The 21,663-nt window shown below is 42.9% G+C and overlaps 1 protein-coding gene and 2 pseudogenes across 1 annotated transcript; all 3 read right to left on the minus strand.

The window, feature by feature from the left end:
* Window positions 1-1,570: 1,570 nt before the first annotated feature.
* Window positions 1,571-13,588, minus strand: Cavin2 (caveolae associated protein 2). The gene is made up of 2 exons (NM_001007712.2): window positions 13,038-13,588; window positions 1,571-3,140 (listed from the first exon to the last, which is right to left on the minus strand). Exons 1-2 carry the CDS (start codon window positions 13,518-13,520, stop codon window positions 2,370-2,372), a joined length of 1,254 nt encoding a protein of 417 aa, NP_001007713.1. The 5' UTR covers window positions 13,521-13,588; the 3' UTR covers window positions 1,571-2,369.
* Window positions 13,589-17,336: 3,748 nt separating this feature from the next.
* LOC120094969 (U4 spliceosomal RNA) lies at window positions 17,337-17,405 on the minus strand (annotated as a pseudogene).
* A 3,667-nt stretch (window positions 17,406-21,072) lies between these two features.
* Window positions 21,073-21,224, minus strand: LOC120094903 (small nucleolar RNA SNORA48; annotated as a pseudogene).
* Window positions 21,225-21,663: the final 439 nt, after the last annotated feature.

Genomic DNA, 21,663 nt, shown 5'->3' on the forward strand with positions numbered 1-21,663 from the left:
CTACGGCATGTGTTTCCCAACTATTATCTGGCCTAATTCTCTCTTTTATTGCTTGTGATTTTAAAGCTTCATTTGTGGAACATAGAAGAAATGTGATTGGTCAGTAAAACTTAAGACGTTTGCATGCAGTTTCCACTGACAAGTATCTAGTGTATAGGAATAAATGAGAAAGCATTTTTTTTTTTGCAATCGGAGGTAGAAATGTTTCATGGACCGATGAGTCCCCACCCCCTCAGCACAGTGATGGTCACTCCATAGAAGGTGCAGCAAGGCTGCTTCGGGTGCTGTGTGATGGCGGCCACGTGATCTATGGCACCGCAGAGGACAAGAGTGTTTCTGAGGGGTTGGACTGAGTATAATAAAAGGCTCACTAGATTGAGGCTTGCAGGACTATTGAAAGCATTATAAGGCCTGCTCAGTTCTATCGAATGCAGACGGAACTGTCAAATTAATCAAGCTGCGGCAATAAATTCAGATGCTGCAGAGGTGGCAAGGCAGTGTCAAGAAAGTTAAACTTGAAGAATGAGTGTTGGGTTTCTCAATGAGATCGGGGGTGGGGGGGGGGAGGAAATGGAGTTAACAGGGGAAATCAAGACTGACCCAATCAGCAGGACTGTTACACTCAGAGGAATGTTTTAAAATCAATTTCTTCTGCCTGTAAGAGTGTTTGGCCAAACAAACCGACATTGTTATATACTTTTTATTTTTGGTTTATTTAATCTTCTTTCACACAGGCATTGTTAGTTCAACAATTCAGTGTTTGGGGTTACATTAATTGCAAACTAGGAACAGAGCTGAACAAGGTACACCACCAACACCCGCTATGCATTTCACCCCTTTCTGAGGGTCAGGGTGCAGCCCAGGACTGCTGCCTGGTCAGGACTGCTGCCCGGTCATCTCTCTGTGTAGGATCACATGTGCTATTGCACAGTAAGAGTAGAGTTCGAGCCCTGGGTCTCCCACCTTCAGACTGCAATATGACAAAGCATTGCCATTTTGTAATGAAAAATAGCTAAAACAACGGTTTAGTATGTTAGACAGAACAAACGTTCACATGAAATAAAATACTAGCATGCTTTTATAAGCTAAAACATTAATAATCCTGTGGAGTTAATATATAAATAAAATGTTACCTGGAATGAAATTACCTTTATGTGTTAAAAAAAAAAAGAAACCCAGCATTTTACTGTTCGTAAACATGCGAGTTTGAATACCTCATAAACCTATATAGTTCTTGGAATGGAAAGGTCACTTCAAAGTGGAAAATATTAAAAATTCATTTGATTGACGTTCCCATAAAACAGTCCATGCTGCTTATTTGAGACTTACATTTGTTCCAATGTTAAAGAGACAATATCCTTTTGTCACAGAAAGATGTGTACTGCCATTTATTTAGCGAAAAGAATCACAGTTTTTGAACCAGAATATCTATCTAGTCATGTTATCTAATACTAGACTATGAAAATAATTGAGACAATAAACTATTCCTGCAAGATAAATGAACTTCTTTAGATGGTTAAAGAGCAAAACAGGTTTAAAACATTAGTATTTCACTTTTTTTTTTTTTTTTGGTTCTTTTTTTCGGAGCTGGGGACTGAACCCAGAGCCTTGCGCTTCCTAGGCAACCACTGAGCTAAATCTCCAGCCCCAGTATTTCACTTTTTAAGCACGTCTTTTTTCCTCTTTGTCGTCACTTTTTGCCATTCTTCGTCCTCCATTTCTCTCACTTTCCAATCTTTCCATCTTAGTTTTCTACCTCAGCAGTCCCAGTGCTATTAGCTCCCCGTCAGCACAGTCTTTCAGCCCCCTTCCAATAAACAATGGTTTCTGTAAGAGAATAACCAACTGACCCTTCTGCTCTATCTTTTGTAAATGTTTTCTTCTTAAAATAGTTATATTCTCAGCCTACAGACTTATGTATGTTCCATACCACATACTTGAAGAATAATCATTCACAGAATACAGTAGGAATTCACTACATTACTGCCACACTATTCAGCAAGCTGATAGAACGAGCAAAAAAAAAAAAAATCACTTTTTATAACTACTACCTTAAATAGCCTCTAGTTTTTCTGACTAAGCCAAAGAGATAGTCGATTTTTTTTAAAAACTGCTCCATTTCTTTCTTCTTAAAATCTTGGAGAAATTCTACAGAAATAGAACCTACGAGCAAATTAGAAATGGAATCCCTGGCAGTTTGCTTCTGTGATCCCATGTATGTCCGAGGCTACTGTATGGTTAGTGATTAAGGCCTGGACGGTCCCAGTCGGGAGCAGGTAGAGATGAAGGGTTCCAGAGGTGGCTTCCACGATGTGGATGCACCTGAGCGAGCTGCTGAGTGCAGCTTGCCCAGTCTTCGGGCTGTGCACTCAGGCAGTCTGATCCACATGCAGCACAGCCGCCTGGACGTGTTTCTCACTGGATTCCTCCATCTCCTTGGAGTTGAGCATGTAGCCACTCTCATAGCGCACCTGCTGGGCCTGCTGCAGGGCCACCGACTCCTCTTCTTCATCTTCTTCAATGGTCAGATCGGCATTGCTGCCCACGCCTGAGTTGTTCCCTCTCAATGCTGACTTCTCAGCATCTTCTGCGCTGCCCTCCAACAGGCCGCTGGGGAGGGATGCTTCAGAAAGACCTTCTGTGAACGAGCCCTCCTCATGGTCGTCCTGCACCTGCTCTTCCAGTTTGGTCTCATTTTCTGCAGAGCTTTCTCCCTCTCGGATTTTCTTCCGACCGAAGGAAAGGGGAGAAACCTTGAAGGGGGAGCTTTTCCCAGATGATGCTTTCTGGTGGTTGGGAGTGAGCGATTTCTTAATCTTTTCTCTCCTCTCAACAGATACGATCTTTGTTCCCAGCTTGTTCATCTTTTTCTCGATATTCTGGCGAGAAAATGCTTTCTTGAGGCTATCCACTTTCTTGAGGCTGGATCTTTTTATCTTTTCTGCCCTGCTTTCCTCCATCTTCTCTTCTGCACTATCTTCCAGGGCTTCCTCATCACCGGGCAATTCGTCATCGGAGGAGAGGTCCACATTGTGCAGAGTTTCCTCCAAGGACTTGTTCTCATCAGCAAGCTCCTTGCCTTCTGCAGTGCTGGGAACTGGCTCCTTCACAAACACACTGGCAGGGATCTCACTTTCTTCCTGTAAAGAAGGGCAGTGTGAGTTTATGATAAGCAGGTTGAACAAATAGCCCTAAACTGCTGTAACTTGGGTTTGTGTTCTAGGCAATGCGCAGGCCAGAAGCAAAGTGTGGCTTTCCAGAAGAGGAAGCAGGCATTCTAATTTGGGTCCAGTCATTCACCTTGGGCTGGATAAGGCCAAGACCCACCAGTGGGAATACCATGAAGCTTAACTGGCAAGGGACTATCAGTGACAGGCAGAGGGAAGTGGCCCGACTCATTCGTGTAGACCAGGAAGCTGCTCAGATAAAGGAAATAAAGTAAGTTATAATGCTGTGAACCCACAGGCCTCTCCTGCCTTCCTTCAATTCAAGGGAGGGGGGCTGAGGGTAGGCAGAGACGTTGGCTCAGCTTCTGTCAAAAATCCCACTACAAAGGCACACAAAAGTCTAGCTGGAAAATATATAAGGAGCCAAAGGAGAGAACTGGGGAGTTCTTAAGTTCAGAACAGGACAGAAACCTTGATTAGGTCCCCTCCTTTCCCACTCACACACCACATACCCCAACACACACACACACACACACATGCACACACACACATATACCCCAACATGCACACACATAGATACACTCACACACACACACATACCCCAACACGCACACACATACACATACACACACACACACATATACCCCAACACGCACACATATACATACACACACACACACACACACAGTGAGGATTAGCCTTTCTTAGGCCTTAAGCCTTTCTTGTAGCCTCTTAGGCCACAAGGCTTAGGATTAGCCTTGTGGTCCAGGATGTGCTCTGTGGCAATCAGTAAGAGATGGAGATGAGGTACTATGTGTGGCCAGGTATAGCACCAAGCTTCTAGTAAGAAGTGTCTTCTTTGGGCAATAAAGCTTTGGCCTCATAGACAGCTAAGGGGAGAAGAGAACCTATTCTCTTCGGGCTCCCCCGCTTCTCACATAGGCAAATGTAGCCTTCTATAGAGTTTTGGGGGAATGGTAGAGCCAGAAAATTTGTCTCTAAAATATAAAGCTGCTTGCCGAGGGATTTGAATACAGACAATTGAGGCCACATTGTGTAAGAGCACCTTTGAGTTTTAAGTGTTTCCTTTTTCTCACTGTTACACGGGAATCCATTATCATGGCACTTACACATTTTCATCAAAAATAATGGCACATGATGGAGAATTGTGGCAGGAAGCCTGGAGTCTTTGCTGGACTGCTAAATGGCTGTGTGTCTTCAACAAATAGCTTGATCTCCTTGGGTTCCGATTCCTTCCAAATATGAACCAGAGGATTTGACCTAGATTAGCAGCTTTCAAAATGCACTCTCAGGGCCATCAGGGGTTCAGCGAGACTCTAAGCAGGGCACAGATCCAGACTCCTTTCCACCTGTGCTGCACCCAGAGCCTCCAGATGACCTGATTGCATCTTGGCCAGCCCAGCACACTTGGAGTTTGAAAAAAAAATTAACTTCAGTCTGTGGTTTTAAAAGTCTGTCTGTCCTCCCTGATTGCTATCTTCCACAGTGCTAGAAGATGCTACACAGGCTACTGTCATAGAGAAAACACATCACATCATAGTATTAAAGTATGCATCCTGTAATACCAACCTGCCAGGCAAGGTATGGTCGCTGACACAGTAGAGGTATGGTTGTTACGTGAGTGGCTTAACTGCTTTCTGATTGGACTTCAGGCTTGTTTCACAGGAAGGGATTTTATTCCTGGTACTGTAACTGTGGTCAAAGCCACAGTTTGTTTGGCTGGGGGAGATCACAGCTCCTAGCGTTCTACTATTGTTACTTTGCTAAATGGTCATGATGTCAAAGTAGATTTTAAATATTGGTGTTTGCAATCATAGACCAGACCCATTTTGATTCTTGGTCATAGAAACATCTCTTCGTCCTGGGCAGCAGTCAGTAGAAAGATGCACAACTGTTTGTGGCACTGAGAATAAGAGACTGAGTGCTTGGTTAGATTGAAATGGGAATCTTTATAAATAGTCCCCCCTCCTCCATGGCTCAGGGAACGTGGAGGAAGAGAGGTGGAAAGAATGTAAGTGCTGTAGGATAGGAGGAAGAGCCATGACACTCTGTCTTCTGTACATGCCATCGCTATCACACTCATGAACTCAGAGTGAGTCGTGATATTTTGCACAAGATCTGCCAAAATCGGCTCATCCCAAACTTCAGTATCATATAGCTGATCACCCAGGCCCTTAGCCTACAGGCAGCGGATGATTCTCAGGAATCCTGTTTGATGTGGACTTTGGAGGAGAATAGTTGGTCATGCTTCCAGCTGAAGTTGATTCTGACTCATGGGCATACACTCCTAGAAGGATTTCTACCTTTTCTTCACCACTGTGTCTCAACAGGTCAACCCAACCACTCATTAAATGAGCACGTTGGGTGCGATGGCTTTTTAAGAAGGGCATGAAGGTACCTGAAGTGTAGACTGCTCTATATGGGGCACGTTGGAGGATGTAGGAGGATGGGCCTACTTAGTTCTGTGTCTGGAAGCCGAATGCTGGTGACACTGGAGAAAACGGACAACCCAAGGCCTAAGGGGAACTTTCTCCCTCTGGAAGAAGGATTTTGTTCCTGGTGGACAGATGAATATTACAGAAAAAGGTAGACTTACAGAAGTAGTCAGGGCTCTGACAGCTAGGGCTGAAGCAAATTTCTCCTGGGGTTTGATTAAGAGCACTGAGGAGATTTGGCAGTTGTTGCTTGAAGGGAAGGATAAAACCAAGAGCTCAGTGAAATGTTATTAAAAGTCCTCAGTAGAAGGAAAGGAGGGATCTGGCAGAAAGCTGTAAAAACCTAAGCCTTAAGGTACATTGCCTATACCATAAGCTCTCAGGGTAATCAAAAGCTGTGGATCAGATAGCTTCCCATTCTTCAATTTTAACAAAAGGGAGAGAATTAAAATACATTTTAGTTTTTCTTAAATGTAAATTTTATTGCCAACAGGAGCTCCTGAAAGAGTCTCGTGGGCTCTGTTGTTCCTCTTCTCAGGCATCCCTCAAGGATAGCTTTGAGGAGAGACCATTAGAAAGTGAATTGGGATATCAGTGGTAGATAGATGCAGGCTGCATGTGGGGGGTGGGAGCGGGGTGCGAGGGAAGGCGGAAACCCAGTAGAACTCTTCTGGGAAATGCAAAAAGGTACAGGAACATTTATATGAGAGCTCTTTGATGCCAATTATGGAATTAACCCAGCAAGAGTGGAAATAATCCAGAATATGTCAGCTGAGTCTTTATGCAGCTGCAAACTCCTGAACAATGACTTCTCAGCTAGCTGTTGGCCCTTAGCTGTCATTCTCATTACCTGGGAAATACTCTACTGGCAGCTATCCTACGTTCTGTCTACGGAACAGTGTGTACCTTGTGGCTTCTTTGGTCATCTTCTTTGAAGGCAACCCTTTTCCTTTCACAGAGTTGATTTGAAAATTCCCAAGTACACAGACCTCTTTCTTTTTAATTTGTTTAGAATCAGAAAAATACCAATTCCCTCCCTTCCAAGTCACTCCCTTATACGAAGCGTACAAAGTGTGGTGTTCTGCTCTTTGAGTGGTGTTCTATGGCGAATAGGGTCTGCTACAGCCGTTCCCTTACCTGTACAGACTGTCCTCTTACACACCTCAACGAAACACCTTGTACTTTCACATGTCTACAAGCGAGGGGACACCTCTGCGTCCACCTCCAGTTGTGACATTTGTTACCTGCTTTCTTTTACAGATTCCTAGACTGGCAGCTATTTTAAGGGTGAGGCTAAGCCCACATCCATAACCCTGCTGCTGCTCACGGATGCTAGCTCCTTGTTTATCTACATGGGATACGTGAGTCCCTGAAATGGCACAGAGAATCCCCGTGGTTTATTTTCCTGGGCAGCTCGATTGAGGAAAAGCCTCTAGGAGCAGCTGGCTATTTATCCTTTGTTTTCAGAAAAGGTCCTCAGCCACCGCTGATGTAGGAGTTCCTGGTTCTGACCTTTCACAAGGACCCTTAGGAGGTTTTCAAAGAAAGAGAATATTAAATAGTAAACTTCTAACATGTATGACGGATATGTGTGTAGCATACGGGGGGAAAGGAATGGAACGAACTCTTGAGAAGTAGCATTTTCCTCGCACTTCCTTCGGCTCGTTTGCTATTTATATCGATCCTTGTGAACTAATAGTCCCAGTCGGGCATGTAAATATAAACGTAGGGAAACCAGCCAGCTTGCTGGATACTCTGTGGTTTTAAGTTGACAGTACACATCTCTGCACATATACAGATATGCAAACTTAAAAATAAAAGGTTCTGTGACCAGCATTTGGAAAGAAAATCAACTTTAAGTCATTGTAAAGCCCCTATAAGAAGAGAGAAGCCAGCTGTTTGCTCTCCTGCCACTCACAAAAATAACAGGGACATACAGGGTGGCATCCTGCTGGGATGACATGGTGGCATCCTGCCGGGGTGTGACGAGTACACATTTGTGTCCATGGAATATTTTCTTCAATAGTATCTAAATACTAGTTATTAAAATGAAACCATGCCACCTGACATTCTGATTTATAGGTCTCCTTTACACATTGATGGTTTTCTCCAATTTGTGTTCCTGGGGTATAGATTGTGGAGTGGATAAAGCCATTGATTAGAACTGCACCCGCAGGGCAGCCATTGGTAGAATCAGCAAGTCATAAGAATAAAATGCATTAGTTATAATCCCTGGGCAGTCTTTCACATTCTGGAGGATTTAAAAGTCTCATTATTTTCAGTGTTATCAAGGGTTTATTTTTTTTTTAAAGATCACATTAGTTAGGAGTTCTTTGTTACACACAAAAAAACCCCCATAAATACAAACCAAAAAATAAACAACATTGAATTATTTAAAACCGATATAGTAAAACTCATAAACATGAACTTTACCATAGTAATATTATCGTTTTTACCTGTTTCACGTATCTATCCTATAATTTCTCTTACCAATAATGTGAGACCTTGACAGTCGTTTTGTTTCTCAGAGCCTCTGTTTCCTTCCAATGAAATAAGGTTAAACTAAATGATTATTAAGAGGTCTTCCAGATAAAAAATATTTGATTATGTGATTTTAACCTACATCCCACAAAAAAGAAATAACCATTTGCAGGGACAATGCCATGGTGCACCCGTTCACATGAAATGTATTTAATTCCACACGAGAATAAAAACCATAGGAGCCCAGTTGCATTGAAGAACATTTAAAAAGTGGGAACCTAGAGAGGGCATATATTTTTTTCCCAAAATTAAATATCAGCTATAATCAGTTATTCACTTCTAGTGCCAGGGACAATGCTAACATTTACTAAGTATAAATAATAACAATAAGAAATAGTATTTTTTTTAATCATAAACTAAAAGGGCACCGGATAAGTACCATGACAAAACCAATATTCTGTTAAGGGAACATTGAGCTGTGATACAAACATGGAGAGTTCCCATATGAAGGTATCTTTGATAATTCATATTCCCATTTCTCTCCAGTCCACACCAATTGAACAGCTTTTAGAGGAGTGATTTTGGATAAAGTACTGTCTTTGAACTATTTAAAATCATCAGGAGATTTAATTTTTAGCGTACTTCTAAACTTCTAGTGTCATTAAGGAAGCCAGTGGATGAATGTTTGAGCGCCTTCAGAGACTCACATTTTCAGAAAGGGATCTACAGCAAGTCTGTAGCCCTGCCCTGCCTTTTAATCCAGGTTGCTCGCCATGTGGATGGACTGCAAGAGTTAATGCACACTCTCATTTCGTCTCCTGGCTTTGACATGATTCTCAAGCTGCTTTTTCAAATAGTCATTCCTAGAATGATCTGAAGACATAAGTGGCTTCTCAGCCCAGGACCAGTTACTGTGAAGTGCATGCAGTCCCTCTAATCAACAGAGAATTTTCTTTTAACTCTATGTTGTAACTTGTTTTAGTAAAAGATAGGCATGCTTCCAAGAAATGTTAAATGTGGTATTCCTTTAGCATTAATATTTTTCCTTTTTTTTTTTGTTTTTGTTTTTGTTTGTTTTGGGGACAGGGTTTCTCTGTGTAGCCTTGGCTGTCTGTCCTGGAACTCACTCTGGAGACCAGGCTGACCTTGAACTCAAAGATTTGCCTGCCTCTGCCTCCCAAGTACTGGAATTAAAGATGCATACTACCACTGCCAGGCTTACCATGAATATTTTGATCATCAATCCCCATAAGCCTTATGTTATTTATGCTGGTTTATGTCTCATTATATGGAGCTCAAATATTATGTTGAACTGTTGCCAAAAATGTTTTTAAAAAGTGCTGAATTTCACTGGGATTTTCAAATATATCTCTGTGTTCAAGGGGGGATAGTTTCCTCAGTTTTTAGCTACTGATGGCTATAATTTGAAGTTATCTCTAAGGAATTAGATACTTAAGAGCTACGACTCAGTTATTGAAACCCAGATTTCAATAAATACATGACATGCTTTAAGTAGGATAGATTTAAAACAAAGTTAGGAATTAAAAGTCCAAATGTGTAAGAATCTTACAAATCATCTTACACACACACACACACACACACACACACACACACACACACATTCACACTCTCTCAAACATATATTACTCATATATACTTATACACACATACACACAGGTACACATTCATACATATTTGCACACACAGAAACACATATGCACAAGCGAAAACACACACTCAGGTAGATTTGGGATGATGTAACAGGATTCCACAAACTGTAAACATAGATATCCTTCTCAACATTATAGTACCAAATATGCACAAGTCAAGGGACAGATTATCTTTTTGAACACTTCTCCCATTTTTAAATATTTATTGCTCTAAGCCAGAAAAGTGCTGAAAATGACAATTTTTTAAAGACACAAAGTGCTATCAATACACTATACGAACACTCCTCTCGTTTTAAAATATTTATTGTCCTAAGCCAGAAAAGTACTGACAATGACATTTTTTTAAGGCACAAAGTGCTATCCATGCAGCATATGACACCCACATTCTCTGTGGGTCTGGGATAGTCCCATTCTGCCATACTGGGAGGTATGTGCTGATTCTAGAAGGACCTATTTGAGAGTAGTTATTTTGGATAAGAGTCATTTGCTTTCATGGATTATGATATAATGCTCATTCTGACATGATGTATAGTGTGTGTGTGTGTGTGTGTGTGTGTGTGTGTGTGTGTATGTGTGTACACTAGCAAGCCTCAACGAAAAAGGGATAAACAAAGCTATTTCAAGATCCTCAGAAAGGTAGGGTCAGTTTTGGGCCAAGAACAGTATTTCTAATCCAGTAGAAGTGTAGCTGCCTGTCTCAGTCCTGTATTTCAGAGCCATGGAGTAATGGAGTCTACTCAATGAGTACTTCCACCATGCAAGTCTGTAAGAATCATTTTACGTATGTCATTTTCTTTATTTCCCACTCAAGGGAGAGATATGAACCAGAAAGCACCAGTGTTTAAAAGCACATATTCTGGGACCAGTTAAATGTGACTTTGAATGTCAACTTTATCACTTATGTGCACCCTCAGACCAACTACAAGCACTTGGAGTCCCAGCACCTTCACCAGTAAACTGGGGATAGGCCAGGAAGCAGAGCATGAGCCTTACAGTGCATGCTGGGTTTATCAAGACGGCAGCTACTTCATGCTCTTATTAGTAGCTTCTGTTTACAAGGAGAAGCAGGGCCTTCCAGATATCAAATGTGTCAATGATCAACATGGTTGGCAAGGGACGAAGTAGAATTCGAGCCAGTGTCTGTGACAATTTGTCTTCCCACTCACTATCCTGGACTTCACTGTAGTGACAGTTGTTTCAGCCGTTAGCATAGTTGGTACCCTATTAAGACCTCTATTTTAAGAAAGAGACAAAACACCGAAGACGACTGGAGTTACATTCTGTTTTTCAAATAATCATTTTGTGTTTTCAGGACTGGAATTGCCTTTAGCTAGTAGAGGACCTGCTCTGGGTCGGGAAAGTTCTGGCCAGATGCTTGAAGCTCTCTGCCTTCCACACTGTTCTTTAAAGCTGTTGGAGGTGCTTATTAACAGGCCTAGAACAGCTTGAACACTTTGCTTTGGCTGCCCATAGTTTCCAGTTTGGACTTGAGCACCCCTGTGTCACCATCTCATCACTATGGGGAAAATTCTTACCATTTTTGATGGGATGTCAGTGCAACAAAACAAATGACTTTGTCAGGCCCCCATCAACAAGACAAGCCTTTGAGATCCCCAATAGTTGGATTCACAATTCTCTTGGACATATAGTTATTTATCTCCTCGTCCCTCCTTCTCACACCTGTAGAACATTCGTTTCAAAACAGAAACTAAACCTTAAAATCCTTATTTTCCTTTACTAGACAAACACTTTCCTTCCCTCCTTAATGAATAATAAGATGAGATATGGTCTGTCTGATTCATACTGAATGAAGTGAAGTTTCCTTTGATGGGCCTGTATGTGTTCTGTTTTGTCTCGAAATCACTAATTTAGAAATGCCTTCAGAGCTAAGGCTTCTAGGCTCTCTCAGGTTAATAAAGGTAGGATCTTAGATCCTGAGGTGGCCGACCAGAGTTCTTTCCAGTTCAGCTGCTTCCTGAAAAGCTATTGCATCTGCATTAAAAGCCTAAAAGTCTCCCAACTGCAGAAAGCCCGTGAGACATAGGAGCGTCATTTGTCTGGACCTCCCAGCTCTCAAGTACAATTTGGAGAGGACACAAAGGCAGCAAGATGAGTCTTTCCTTTTATGGTGATAGGCAGGCTGGAGTCCTAACTTGGCAGAGTAGATTCATTAGGAAAAAGAAGGCTCCTACGGTTTAAATCCAAGTTTCTAAATGTCTTTTGGGAGATGAAGGCTCTCCCTGTATGCTTTCACAATCTGTTGGTTATAGCCTCTCCCATCCATGGCTTTGAAAGTCTCTCCTATTCACAGGATCATAAGGAGACAGCCCTGAGGCAGGATGGCAATGCTTCCTGGGGCCTGGTTTGGCTCAGTGCCATCCATGGAAGGGCTTCCAACATTAGGCAGGGTAGCCCTTAGATTTACAGATGCCCACCACTTGGCTGAATGCAATCTTCCTGTCCCCAGATAGCCTTTGCTACATAAATTGCATCATTGATACATTTTATAAAAAATTAAGTGGCCTTTTCATGGTAAGGCAACTATTTGAAGGGGAAGACATTCAAGGCTGGTCTTTGTGACAACCACTGATAACGTTTCTTTTATTTCACTTTGGAGTTAAGTCCTGAGCAACGAGGGAACATATTTAATGTGTTTGTAAGGAGTTATACTTTGCTTCACACTTTTATTTGCATCATTTTCTAGAAAAGAACTGGAGATTGCTTTGACAAAAGATGACTTAAAGAGTAAGACTAGTTCAACTTTCCATTCTGGTAATTTCCCAAACACCAGGGGCCCTTGGAAAAAGGATGGTTTAAAGGTTGTATGTGTCTTGGTCAGAGTGAAAGAAAACAAATCCTTCATATAGTTACCTCACTTCCACTAAGGGTTAATAAACAGCCACTGGATTAATTTGCCCTGTCCAGCCAACAGCTGCAGCCACAGCCACTCGTTCCGAATGAAAAGAGACAAATGACTTTAACTAGAGTGGGTTCCTGCACCTGCTCAGCTGCCCACCCTTAACCAAGTGCATCTAGGTGTTCACTGACAAATGTCCCCAGCTTGCCAGACCCACAGGCTTTGCCTGAAGGATGGGGGAGATTCCAACCCTTACGGCCACATTTCACAGTTGCCTGCGGCAGGCAGCAAGAGGACAAAGCTGTCTATGTGTGCGAAGCTTGACTGGTAGGGCAGATGGGAAGATGGCCTTGAGAGCTCGGAGGACTGAGCCCAAGTAGGTGGAGGTAACCTTGGGGACACTGACCTGGAAGATGAGCACTTTGAAGTGGTTGCGTCGGAGGAGTTGAGCGTGGTTGTTCTCCAGCCTCTTCACCTGTACACACTGCTTCTCTAGGCGCTCCCGAACAGCACGCGTGTGAGCGCTGACCTTGCGAGACTTCTCCAGCAGCTTGCTCACTGTGTTGCTGGTGGAGGCCTGGTACTTGGAGAGCTTGGTGAGGTCATTCTGGATGCCCTTCACCGAGCCCTCCAGGTTGATCTGCCGCTGCTCCATGTTGTGCTGGTTCTCCCTCACGGCGTCCAGCATGTTGACCAATTTATCCAGGAGAGTGTGCACGGTGACAGCATTCACCTGTGAGTTGTCTCGGATGGCCTCCTCTGTGGACCCCAGATTCAGGCTGGGGCTCGGTGTGGAGGAAGGCATTGGACTGGGGTTGGATGGCTTCTCCTGGAGCATGTCTGTATTTGGGTGCTGGAACTTTTCTGCCTGTGCAGCGTCCTCTCCCATGGCTGGACAGATGGAAACTTACTTTCCTCGCTGAAAACTTTCTTGCTCGGGCGAGAAGCACCGGAGGCTGGTTGGTCTGAAGTGAGCACTGCTCTCTAGGGCTAGCAGATGGCTAAGCTGATCAGGGGAACTGCATTCCAGCTGCTCTTAAAGGCTGTACTCCACCCAGTGGAAGGCAAAGATTACAGGACCCACTCAGGGTTCAGTGACAAGCACACACTTCCTAACCACACTCCTCACAAGCCGGAGATCTTTTCTGCTGTAGTTTTTCTTTCCTACACCCCTTCCCTTAAAAAAAAGTTCAATGCCATATTTCAATCATGAGTTCATTTAGAGGCGGAGAGAAACATGTTAACTTGGCAGAGCTCCCAAGCCTCTGATTGGCTAGAGCTAGTAAACTTTTCTCTGGCTGCTATGTTACAGAGCGCCTGTTTTTTTTTCCTGGATACAAGTTATTGTAACAGAAAGAATTGTTTGCTTTTGCCCCAGAACTGACTGATAGGTTGCAGAACACTGAGTGCCCTTAGGGGAGACATAGAGTTGAAAGGTCTGTACTGCCAGGTTTGTGCTGTTAGTTTCTCATTTGCAAAGCCCAGGAAATTACTCCGGGACTGACAAGGAACCCAGCTTGGTGTCCTGTCTTCTTGCAGGATGGGATGCAGTCCAACTTGAGAGAGCTTAGACTCAGGAATGTTAAGATAAGAGGCATTGCATACTGTGAATTGTTACATAAGAGGTAGAAATCTTTTGAATGAATGCATTTTTAGAAGATGGAAGGTAGAGCCCCTCTCCTCAAGTAGTCCCTTTAAAACAAGAAAGTGCTGGTTTGTCTCCAGTAATTCTGAATTCATGTGGAGCCTTTCTCAATCCCCATATTTGCGAGGCATTTATTGACATAAGCCCAGAAGTGTGACTGCAAGCCATTTTGAGTTGGAGTGGTTCTAATGCTTGACATTTCCAGATTCTTGCTCAGTGAAGTGGCACACCTGTTCTCACATGTGGCCCTCCTTAGTCGGGCCCTTGGGATGTGGGACTCCTTTCCTAAAACGACTTCACATGCTTGAATAGGTCTTAAATGTATCCAGACTGTGAAAGTGCTTTTGGCAGGAGGTTTGTGACAGGCATGCTACCAAGGACTTCAAGAACAAATGTTAGCTATTACTGGGCCAGGGACTGATCATGGGACAGTGCCTTTCTTAATGTAAGTAAACCAAAGAAACAGTGGCTCTTATGGTGACATATTCACTGTTTGTTTTATCCTCAGTCGTATGTAATATTCACAGAGCATGGGCCAGGACCCTCAGTGAGTACCTGCTCATTACGAAGATGCATTAAAGACATTATAGAGGCTCCCAGTTTCCTCAGATAATCGGTAGCCACAATCACACACTTAAAGTGAGACCTTTAGAAACAACAATTACAAAATGCCAAAAGAAAATTTGATTGCTCGTGCCTTTTAAGAATTTTAAAAATTTCTGAACCATACAACTTATATTTTGTGTATTTTAGTCGGACAATGATGTGTTAAATATTAAAACAAAACAAAACAAAACAAATAAAACATGATTCTGGTGTTGATTTTCAGCAGCTTAATTTTCTAACAAAATTATATGTTATCATGATACCATGTCCTTTTACATTTGACTTTTGTGGGCAAATCATAGAGTGTCATTATTTCAAAAATATTGGAGGGCTTTCTCAGTTTTCCAAGGGCCTCTCTAAATGGTGACATCCCAATCATTTCCTCTGAAGCTCTTATGCTTTCATTCACACAGCTTTCTTCTCCCAAATGGTAACTATGACAGCTGCAGATTCTCATGGGCTGTAGGAGCTGCCTAGGATTCAAGGGCTCCTCTGATATTACCTTCATCAATTTCGTGATTTCCTATTTTGAAAGATTAGCAATTTCATCTTATAATCACTTCACTCTGATTTTGCATTGATTCACACGAATTTTTGCCTTGCATTGTTGGATATCGTTCAATCAGATAGATGGATTAGAGCGATGGCTGTGAGATACTAAAGCACAGAGGCTCCTTTTCAAATAAGAAGGTTTATATGTGAATTATTTGTTTGGTTGAGACTGGTTTCTCTCTGTGGCCCCGGGTGCTCTGAAATTCAAAGCAGTGCTTCTTAGACAGGATTATAAGTGCGAGCCATCATGCCTGTCTCTGGACTGATTTATGTTTTAACTTAATCTTGAATAACACAACTGATATTTCAACCAATGGTCTATGGGTTTGTAACAAGCCAGCCGAAGACTCAGTGGTTTATGGTAGGAACCACACCAGTCTCTCATGTTTCTTTGGTTGTCTTGGCAACACTCACCTGGAACCGTCATCTTTGCCCTACTTGTTCTTGCAGCTGCAGTTTGAGGTAAGGAATCCAAATAACATGGCCTTACTCATACCTGGCACCTCTGCTGAGCTGACTAGAACTCTCTTTTCAGCTACTTAGGTTCTAGAAACCGATTTCTCTAGCAGGGAAACTAGGTTTCTTTACATGGTGCCTTAGAGTTATAAGGGATTAAAAGCGAAAGCTATGGATAGTTTTAAGGGCAGGATCTGAAACTCCCAATGTGGTATATCCACAGCGTTCTGTGGCCCGAGCAGGCCATACATCCAGCTCAGATTCAGAGATGGGGAACTGCCTTCACCACTTTCCCATCCTCTAGCAAGTGCGAGTGTCACAGGAGAGATTATTGTCACCATCTTTGGACAAGATCTACCATGATGTAAATGCACTCTCCAAAAGGGCTGTTGCAAATAAAAGGCTGTGGTATTGTGGAAATTATGAGAAGCTATGTAAAAGAAACCCTTTTTGTCCTAAAAATTAATTACAGAATATAGTACCAATGGTAAGCTAGAATTTGAGATAACTCTGAGTTAAACTTCTCTCTTGTGTTGCCCCAAACCAAGTCTTACATCTATCTGAGAGAAATTGCTGTAGAGCAATCAGTTTTAGAAGAATTTAAACAACTTAAACCTTACATTTTTGTATAGTTCTTTACAAATTAGGTAGTCTATAGACTTACAGTACAATGAGCAATGAAGAGGATCTTAAATGTTTCTGAACATGTGAGTGTTATGATTAATAACAGTTTTTGCGGCCATTAAGTGTGGGATGGGAGGTTTATGATTGAAAACGAGTATTGAATGGGAAGTAAATGCTAGGCCCAGAGGTGTACAAAGATGAGCAAGTGGCACCTCTTTTTCTACTCTTAAGCACGTCCTTAGTGGAAAAACCAGGCAGCTGGAGAAATATAAGGTCTACAAACTGCATAACTTAAAGAAAAGAAAGGTTTATCTGACCTCAAGATCCATCCTGGAGGAGAAGCCATGGAGGTTGGTATGGCTCTAGTTGTGGAAGCAAGAGCATGAAATAGCTAATCACATTAGAATCAGAGTAAGAATCTGTGAGAGATGAAACGGAGTGGATCTTTGTTTTCTTCTTTTTATTTAGACCAGACTCTAAGTGGGAAAGGTAACAATCACTTTATAGTATATCTTTACTCCTCAGCAAACCTTTCTGTAACCCACTTCTTATCCTCCTAGAGGTGTGTCTCCCAGATGATTCTAAATTCTTTCCAGTTTAAACGTGTAAATCCAGGTACAGTGCATAGAGAAGGGTGATTGTTTCTGTTGCAGTCCACATGTGAGAGCATGCTGGGGTGTGATTAGGACTTCTAATTCTCTGTCTGACCAGCTGCCTACCAATACCTCAGGCATCTAAGTCAAGCAAGCTTGGGAGTTTCTGTAGGAAAATGCCTTCTTTACTACTAACTAGGGTTTTGATCCCAATCTCTATATGTTAACCCATTTCAATTAGCAATAATCGTGTCTCGGATAAACCCCATTGGCTACGATACTGCCACTGGGCAAAGCTGATGCCAGCCCATTTCAAACATGACAGAATTCTTGCTTCATTGTGCTAGCATCACAGTTAAACCAGGTTCAGGTCAATGTCTCTTTGATTGGTCTTTTCCATTTAGACCTACACAGCAGTATTGGAATTACTGGTCCTATTCCTAGGATGGTGATAGGCACACTGAGTGATGGACCTGTAGCAGTGACAGTCCCTTTCCTAGGTGACTAGAGAAGCAAAGAGAGCTGAGCTGACTTCTCAGTACATTTCATATGAGCTTACACACTAGAGTTTAAAAGTCTTTCTAAAGTTGGCTTGTCTCTAACAGGCGTAAGACCCCAGGGTATTTGAGTATATTATCTACAAGAACAGTATAGTGGGAAGTCCATATATTTTATATCACCAAGTTTCATGATGTACTACAACTGACAGTAGGATTTTGAGACTATGCAGTTGCCTTGAAAACACAGGTTTTAAAGAATTGATTTTAGCAGTCTAAATTTGTATTAGAAACCCTCTCTTAGTGTATTTTTTAAATTTTACCTACTTTTCTTTTATTTTTGAGATTACTATGCAATCACACCATTCTCCCTCTAAACTGTCCCATGCACCCTTCCTTATTTGCTGCATGCCCCCGCCCCACAGATGCACCAGACACACAGAGGTGCAGAGAGAGAGAGAGAGAGAGAGAGAGAGAGAGAGAGAGAGAGAGAGAGAGAGAGAGCCTGCTCAGTCTGTGTAGTATTTCTTGTATGTTTGTACATTTCCAGGGCTGGCTGTCCAGTTGGTATTGGATAATTAACTGTTGTGATTTTTCCTCTAGGAAAGCTGTTCTCCCACTCCTAGCATTTCTTAGTTGCTTGTTGTTTCTTGTGAAGGTTGCAGTCTGGTGGTCCTGGTTCCTCCCCTTTGTCATGTCTATTGTTTCTCAACTCAACTCCTGTGATAGCTGTCATAGTTAATATTATTAATGGAACAGGATCTAGAATCATCTAGGAGACAAACGTCTGGGAATGCTTGTGAGGGCTTATCTAGCCTAGGTTAACAGAGGTCGGGAAACCCACACTGAAGGTGGGTGGCATCATTTATAAACTGAGGTCCTAGACTGAATGGTAAGATGACGTCGGTGCACTGTAACCCGTTGCCTCAGTCTCCTGCCAAGACAATTTATCTACCGTGATAGACTGTTCCTGGACTTGTAGGCAAAATAAATCCTTTCTTTCTTAAAGTGATATTGTCAGGATATTTGTCACAACAACAAGACAGGTAGTTAAAACAATAACACTATAAAATGGAGTTTGTAATGACTCTTAAATTAAGAAAAAAAATTAGTTCTGGGTTTAATACTAAAAAGAGTATGTTAAAACACAGGGATATGATTAAAAAGCGGTATATATGAAGAAAAGCATAGTCTGAGGATCGTCTGGCCATACCCGAGTAAACCGTGTGGACTCTGCATCTGTTATAAGCACTTGCTTCCCTTCCAGAGCACCGGGTTTGGGGTTTGATTCCAAGCGCCCCCAGGATAGCTGACAATCGGTTTATAACTCTAGTACCAGGGGATCTGATGGTCTCTTCCAGCCTGTGCAGGCACAAGGTATACTGTGGTGCTCAGACATACATTCAGGCAAAACATTTAGAAACACAAAATAATAAAAATATTTTTTAAAATTATGTCAAGGGAGCAATTCATAAGGAGGAAGTATAGAGATCAATGAGTTCCTGACGTATAATGTAGTTCTTACCCACTCCTCGTGCTGGCAAGTAGAGGAACTCTACGGATTTTGAGATTACAGAAGGAATTTCCTTTTTTAAAATTACATTTAATTTTACTGTGTGTGTGTGTAGTGTATATGTGTGAATATGGATATGTGTGTGTGTGTGCATGCTTGTGCACTCATGCATGTGCCTGCTTACATTTGTTGACATATATGTCGAAGTCAGAGAACAACTTTTTTTTTGTCTCCAGCTTAATTTTTTAACTTTTTATAGATTTGTGTGTGTGTGTGTGTGTGTGTGTGTGTGTCACACCATGCACCCAATCCCATTCACCTTCCTGTCTCTCATATCTTCCCTTTGCCCTTGTAACCCTTCCCCCGCAATGATACACACACACACACACACACACACACACACACACACACACACACACACACCAAACCCCCCACCCCTCAAAAAAAGCAAAAACAAAACAAAACCCCAAAGCCTAGAAAACATCTCACTGTGGAAGCTGTAGTAAAATATTATAGTATATCTCCATGGTGTCTCCATGGCATACTCCTCTGGTCCCACATCTTTACTTGTAAATGTTCATTGCAATGAGTTATCATATCAGTCTGGTTCAACATCTCTGGCTTCTGTGACATCTTCAGTATTGGCTCCTGGGACCAATCCTTTCCAGTTTTCCTGTTGTTGCCCTGTGTCATGGAGATCCTGCAGCTTTGAAGCAGCAGGACTGGCCCTTACATACATCCCAACCATTTGCAGATGGTATAGATTTTGAGGGTGGGCCAATTCAGAGCCCTGGATTTGGGCCTGGGTGGCAGCTGAACCGACCAGTCTGCTGGCTCTCCCTTCTTGGCACCACCCAAAGGTCAGCTCTACTGTGCTGCCCAGATGAGGCACAGGACCCAATCTCCCAAGTGCTGCAGCTGGTGAGGGCCAGGGCCGGTGTATTCACTCTTATGACCCCTGGGTCAGCTCTCCTGACTCTTGCAGGTGGTGAGGTACAAGGGGACAGGGGAGGCATCACCAATGCCTCCTGACAGCAGACAAACAGCAGGATCAGGTCTCCTGTACTCTTACTTTTGAGGCTCATCTAAACTTCAACCATCAGGGTCAGCTCTGCTGTGCGTCTAGGTGAGGCGCCCTGTGTCATGGAGATCCTGGAGCTTTGGAACAGCTGCAGGGCCTGCTCTCTGGAGAGCTATAGTTGGTGAGCAGTAGGGATACTTCTAAGTTCATGACCCTGTGGCAGATTTCCTGACTGCTGGGGTAGGAGGCATCATGTCTGTGCCACCCTACAACAGATGAATGATGGTGTCAGATCTCCCACACTCATACCATTGGGCTGGCTCATCCACACCCCTGCCACCAGGACCAGCTCCACTGTGTTGCCTGGGTAAGGCACAAGACCCACTCCCCCAAGTGCTGCTGTTGGTGAGAGATGGGTACAGCTCTGCAGAGCACTACTGAGGGGCAGGGCCAATTTCGAGCAGCTCCTGGACATCCACATGGTCCCTGGGAGTTGCCACAACCATGAACATCCATGTTCTCTAGTGGCAATATGAGCCACGAACATTGGCACTGAACCCCACCTCTGCATAGCCATGGACTCAGACATAGACCCGGTGGTAGCTCAGGCTGGTACCTCAACATGGTCCCAGGTGGCTAAGTTGTCCACTCACAACAGACTACTCTCCACCTTGAGCATACAGCTCTAGCTCTTTTCATAATGCTCAAGCCGCTCCACTTCTCTTTCTCTCCTATCTGACCATTACGTACTTTAGCCTGGCTATGTGGCTGGTGGACCCATGGGTGACATCCTACATCTGTGTTGTGTGGCAGGGTGACAAACAGGTGTCTATAGCCCACCTGTGTCATGTGCTGGAGGCAGTTCTCTAGGTGGCAGTCTGAAGGTCTCTGTCTTCCTCTTCCTGTGCTGCACTGCCTAGATTTGATGTCATTTTTATGAGTCCTAGGCATAAGATAGTTTTGGCCAACAAGCCAGGCATCAATCTAGGATGAACAAAGGGCTGCCATCTGCTCTGCCCCTGACTGATATAAGAATGGCACCATCAACAAACTAAGGTGTCTCTTTGCCCATTTCTGATAGGGGTGGCTTGTGTGTGTGGGTTTGGAGGTAGGATGGTGTATGGGATGTGGGGCATGGGAGGGTTGGAATACATCCTTTAAGAGTGGTTTCTTTCAGGGGCTGGAGAGATGGCTCAGTGGTTAAGAGCATTGACTGCTCATCCAGAGGTCCTGAGTTCAAATCCCAGCAACCACATGGTGGCTCACAACCATCTGTAATGAGATCTGATGCCCTCTTCTTGTGTGTCTGAAGACAGCTACAGTGACCTTATATATAATAAATAAATAAACATTTTAAAATAAGAGTAGTTTCTTTCCTTCTACTTTGTTAAGGCAGGGTCTCTCTTATTACTTCTGATTTACTAGGTACTTCTAACTGGTAAGGATGCTGGTTTATAGATGTGTGCCACTACGTCCAGCTTTTATATGGGTTTTGGGGATTTAAATCAAGTTGCCAGGTTTGGGC

Source organism: Rattus norvegicus, chromosome 9 (assembly GCF_036323735.1).
Source record: "Rattus norvegicus strain BN/NHsdMcwi chromosome 9, GRCr8, whole genome shotgun sequence".
NCBI classification, from domain to species: domain Eukaryota; kingdom Metazoa; phylum Chordata; class Mammalia; order Rodentia; family Muridae; genus Rattus; species Rattus norvegicus.

Coding starts and splice junctions, on each gene's coding strand:
- Cavin2 (NM_001007712.2), bottom strand. CDS start 13,520: ATGGGAGAGGACGCTGCACAGGCAGAAAAGTTCCAGCACCCAAATACA. Junction 3,141..13,037: donor TCAAAGTGCTCATCTTCCAG/GTCAGTGTCCCC, acceptor CCTTCTTTACAG/GAAGAAAGTGAGATCCCTGC.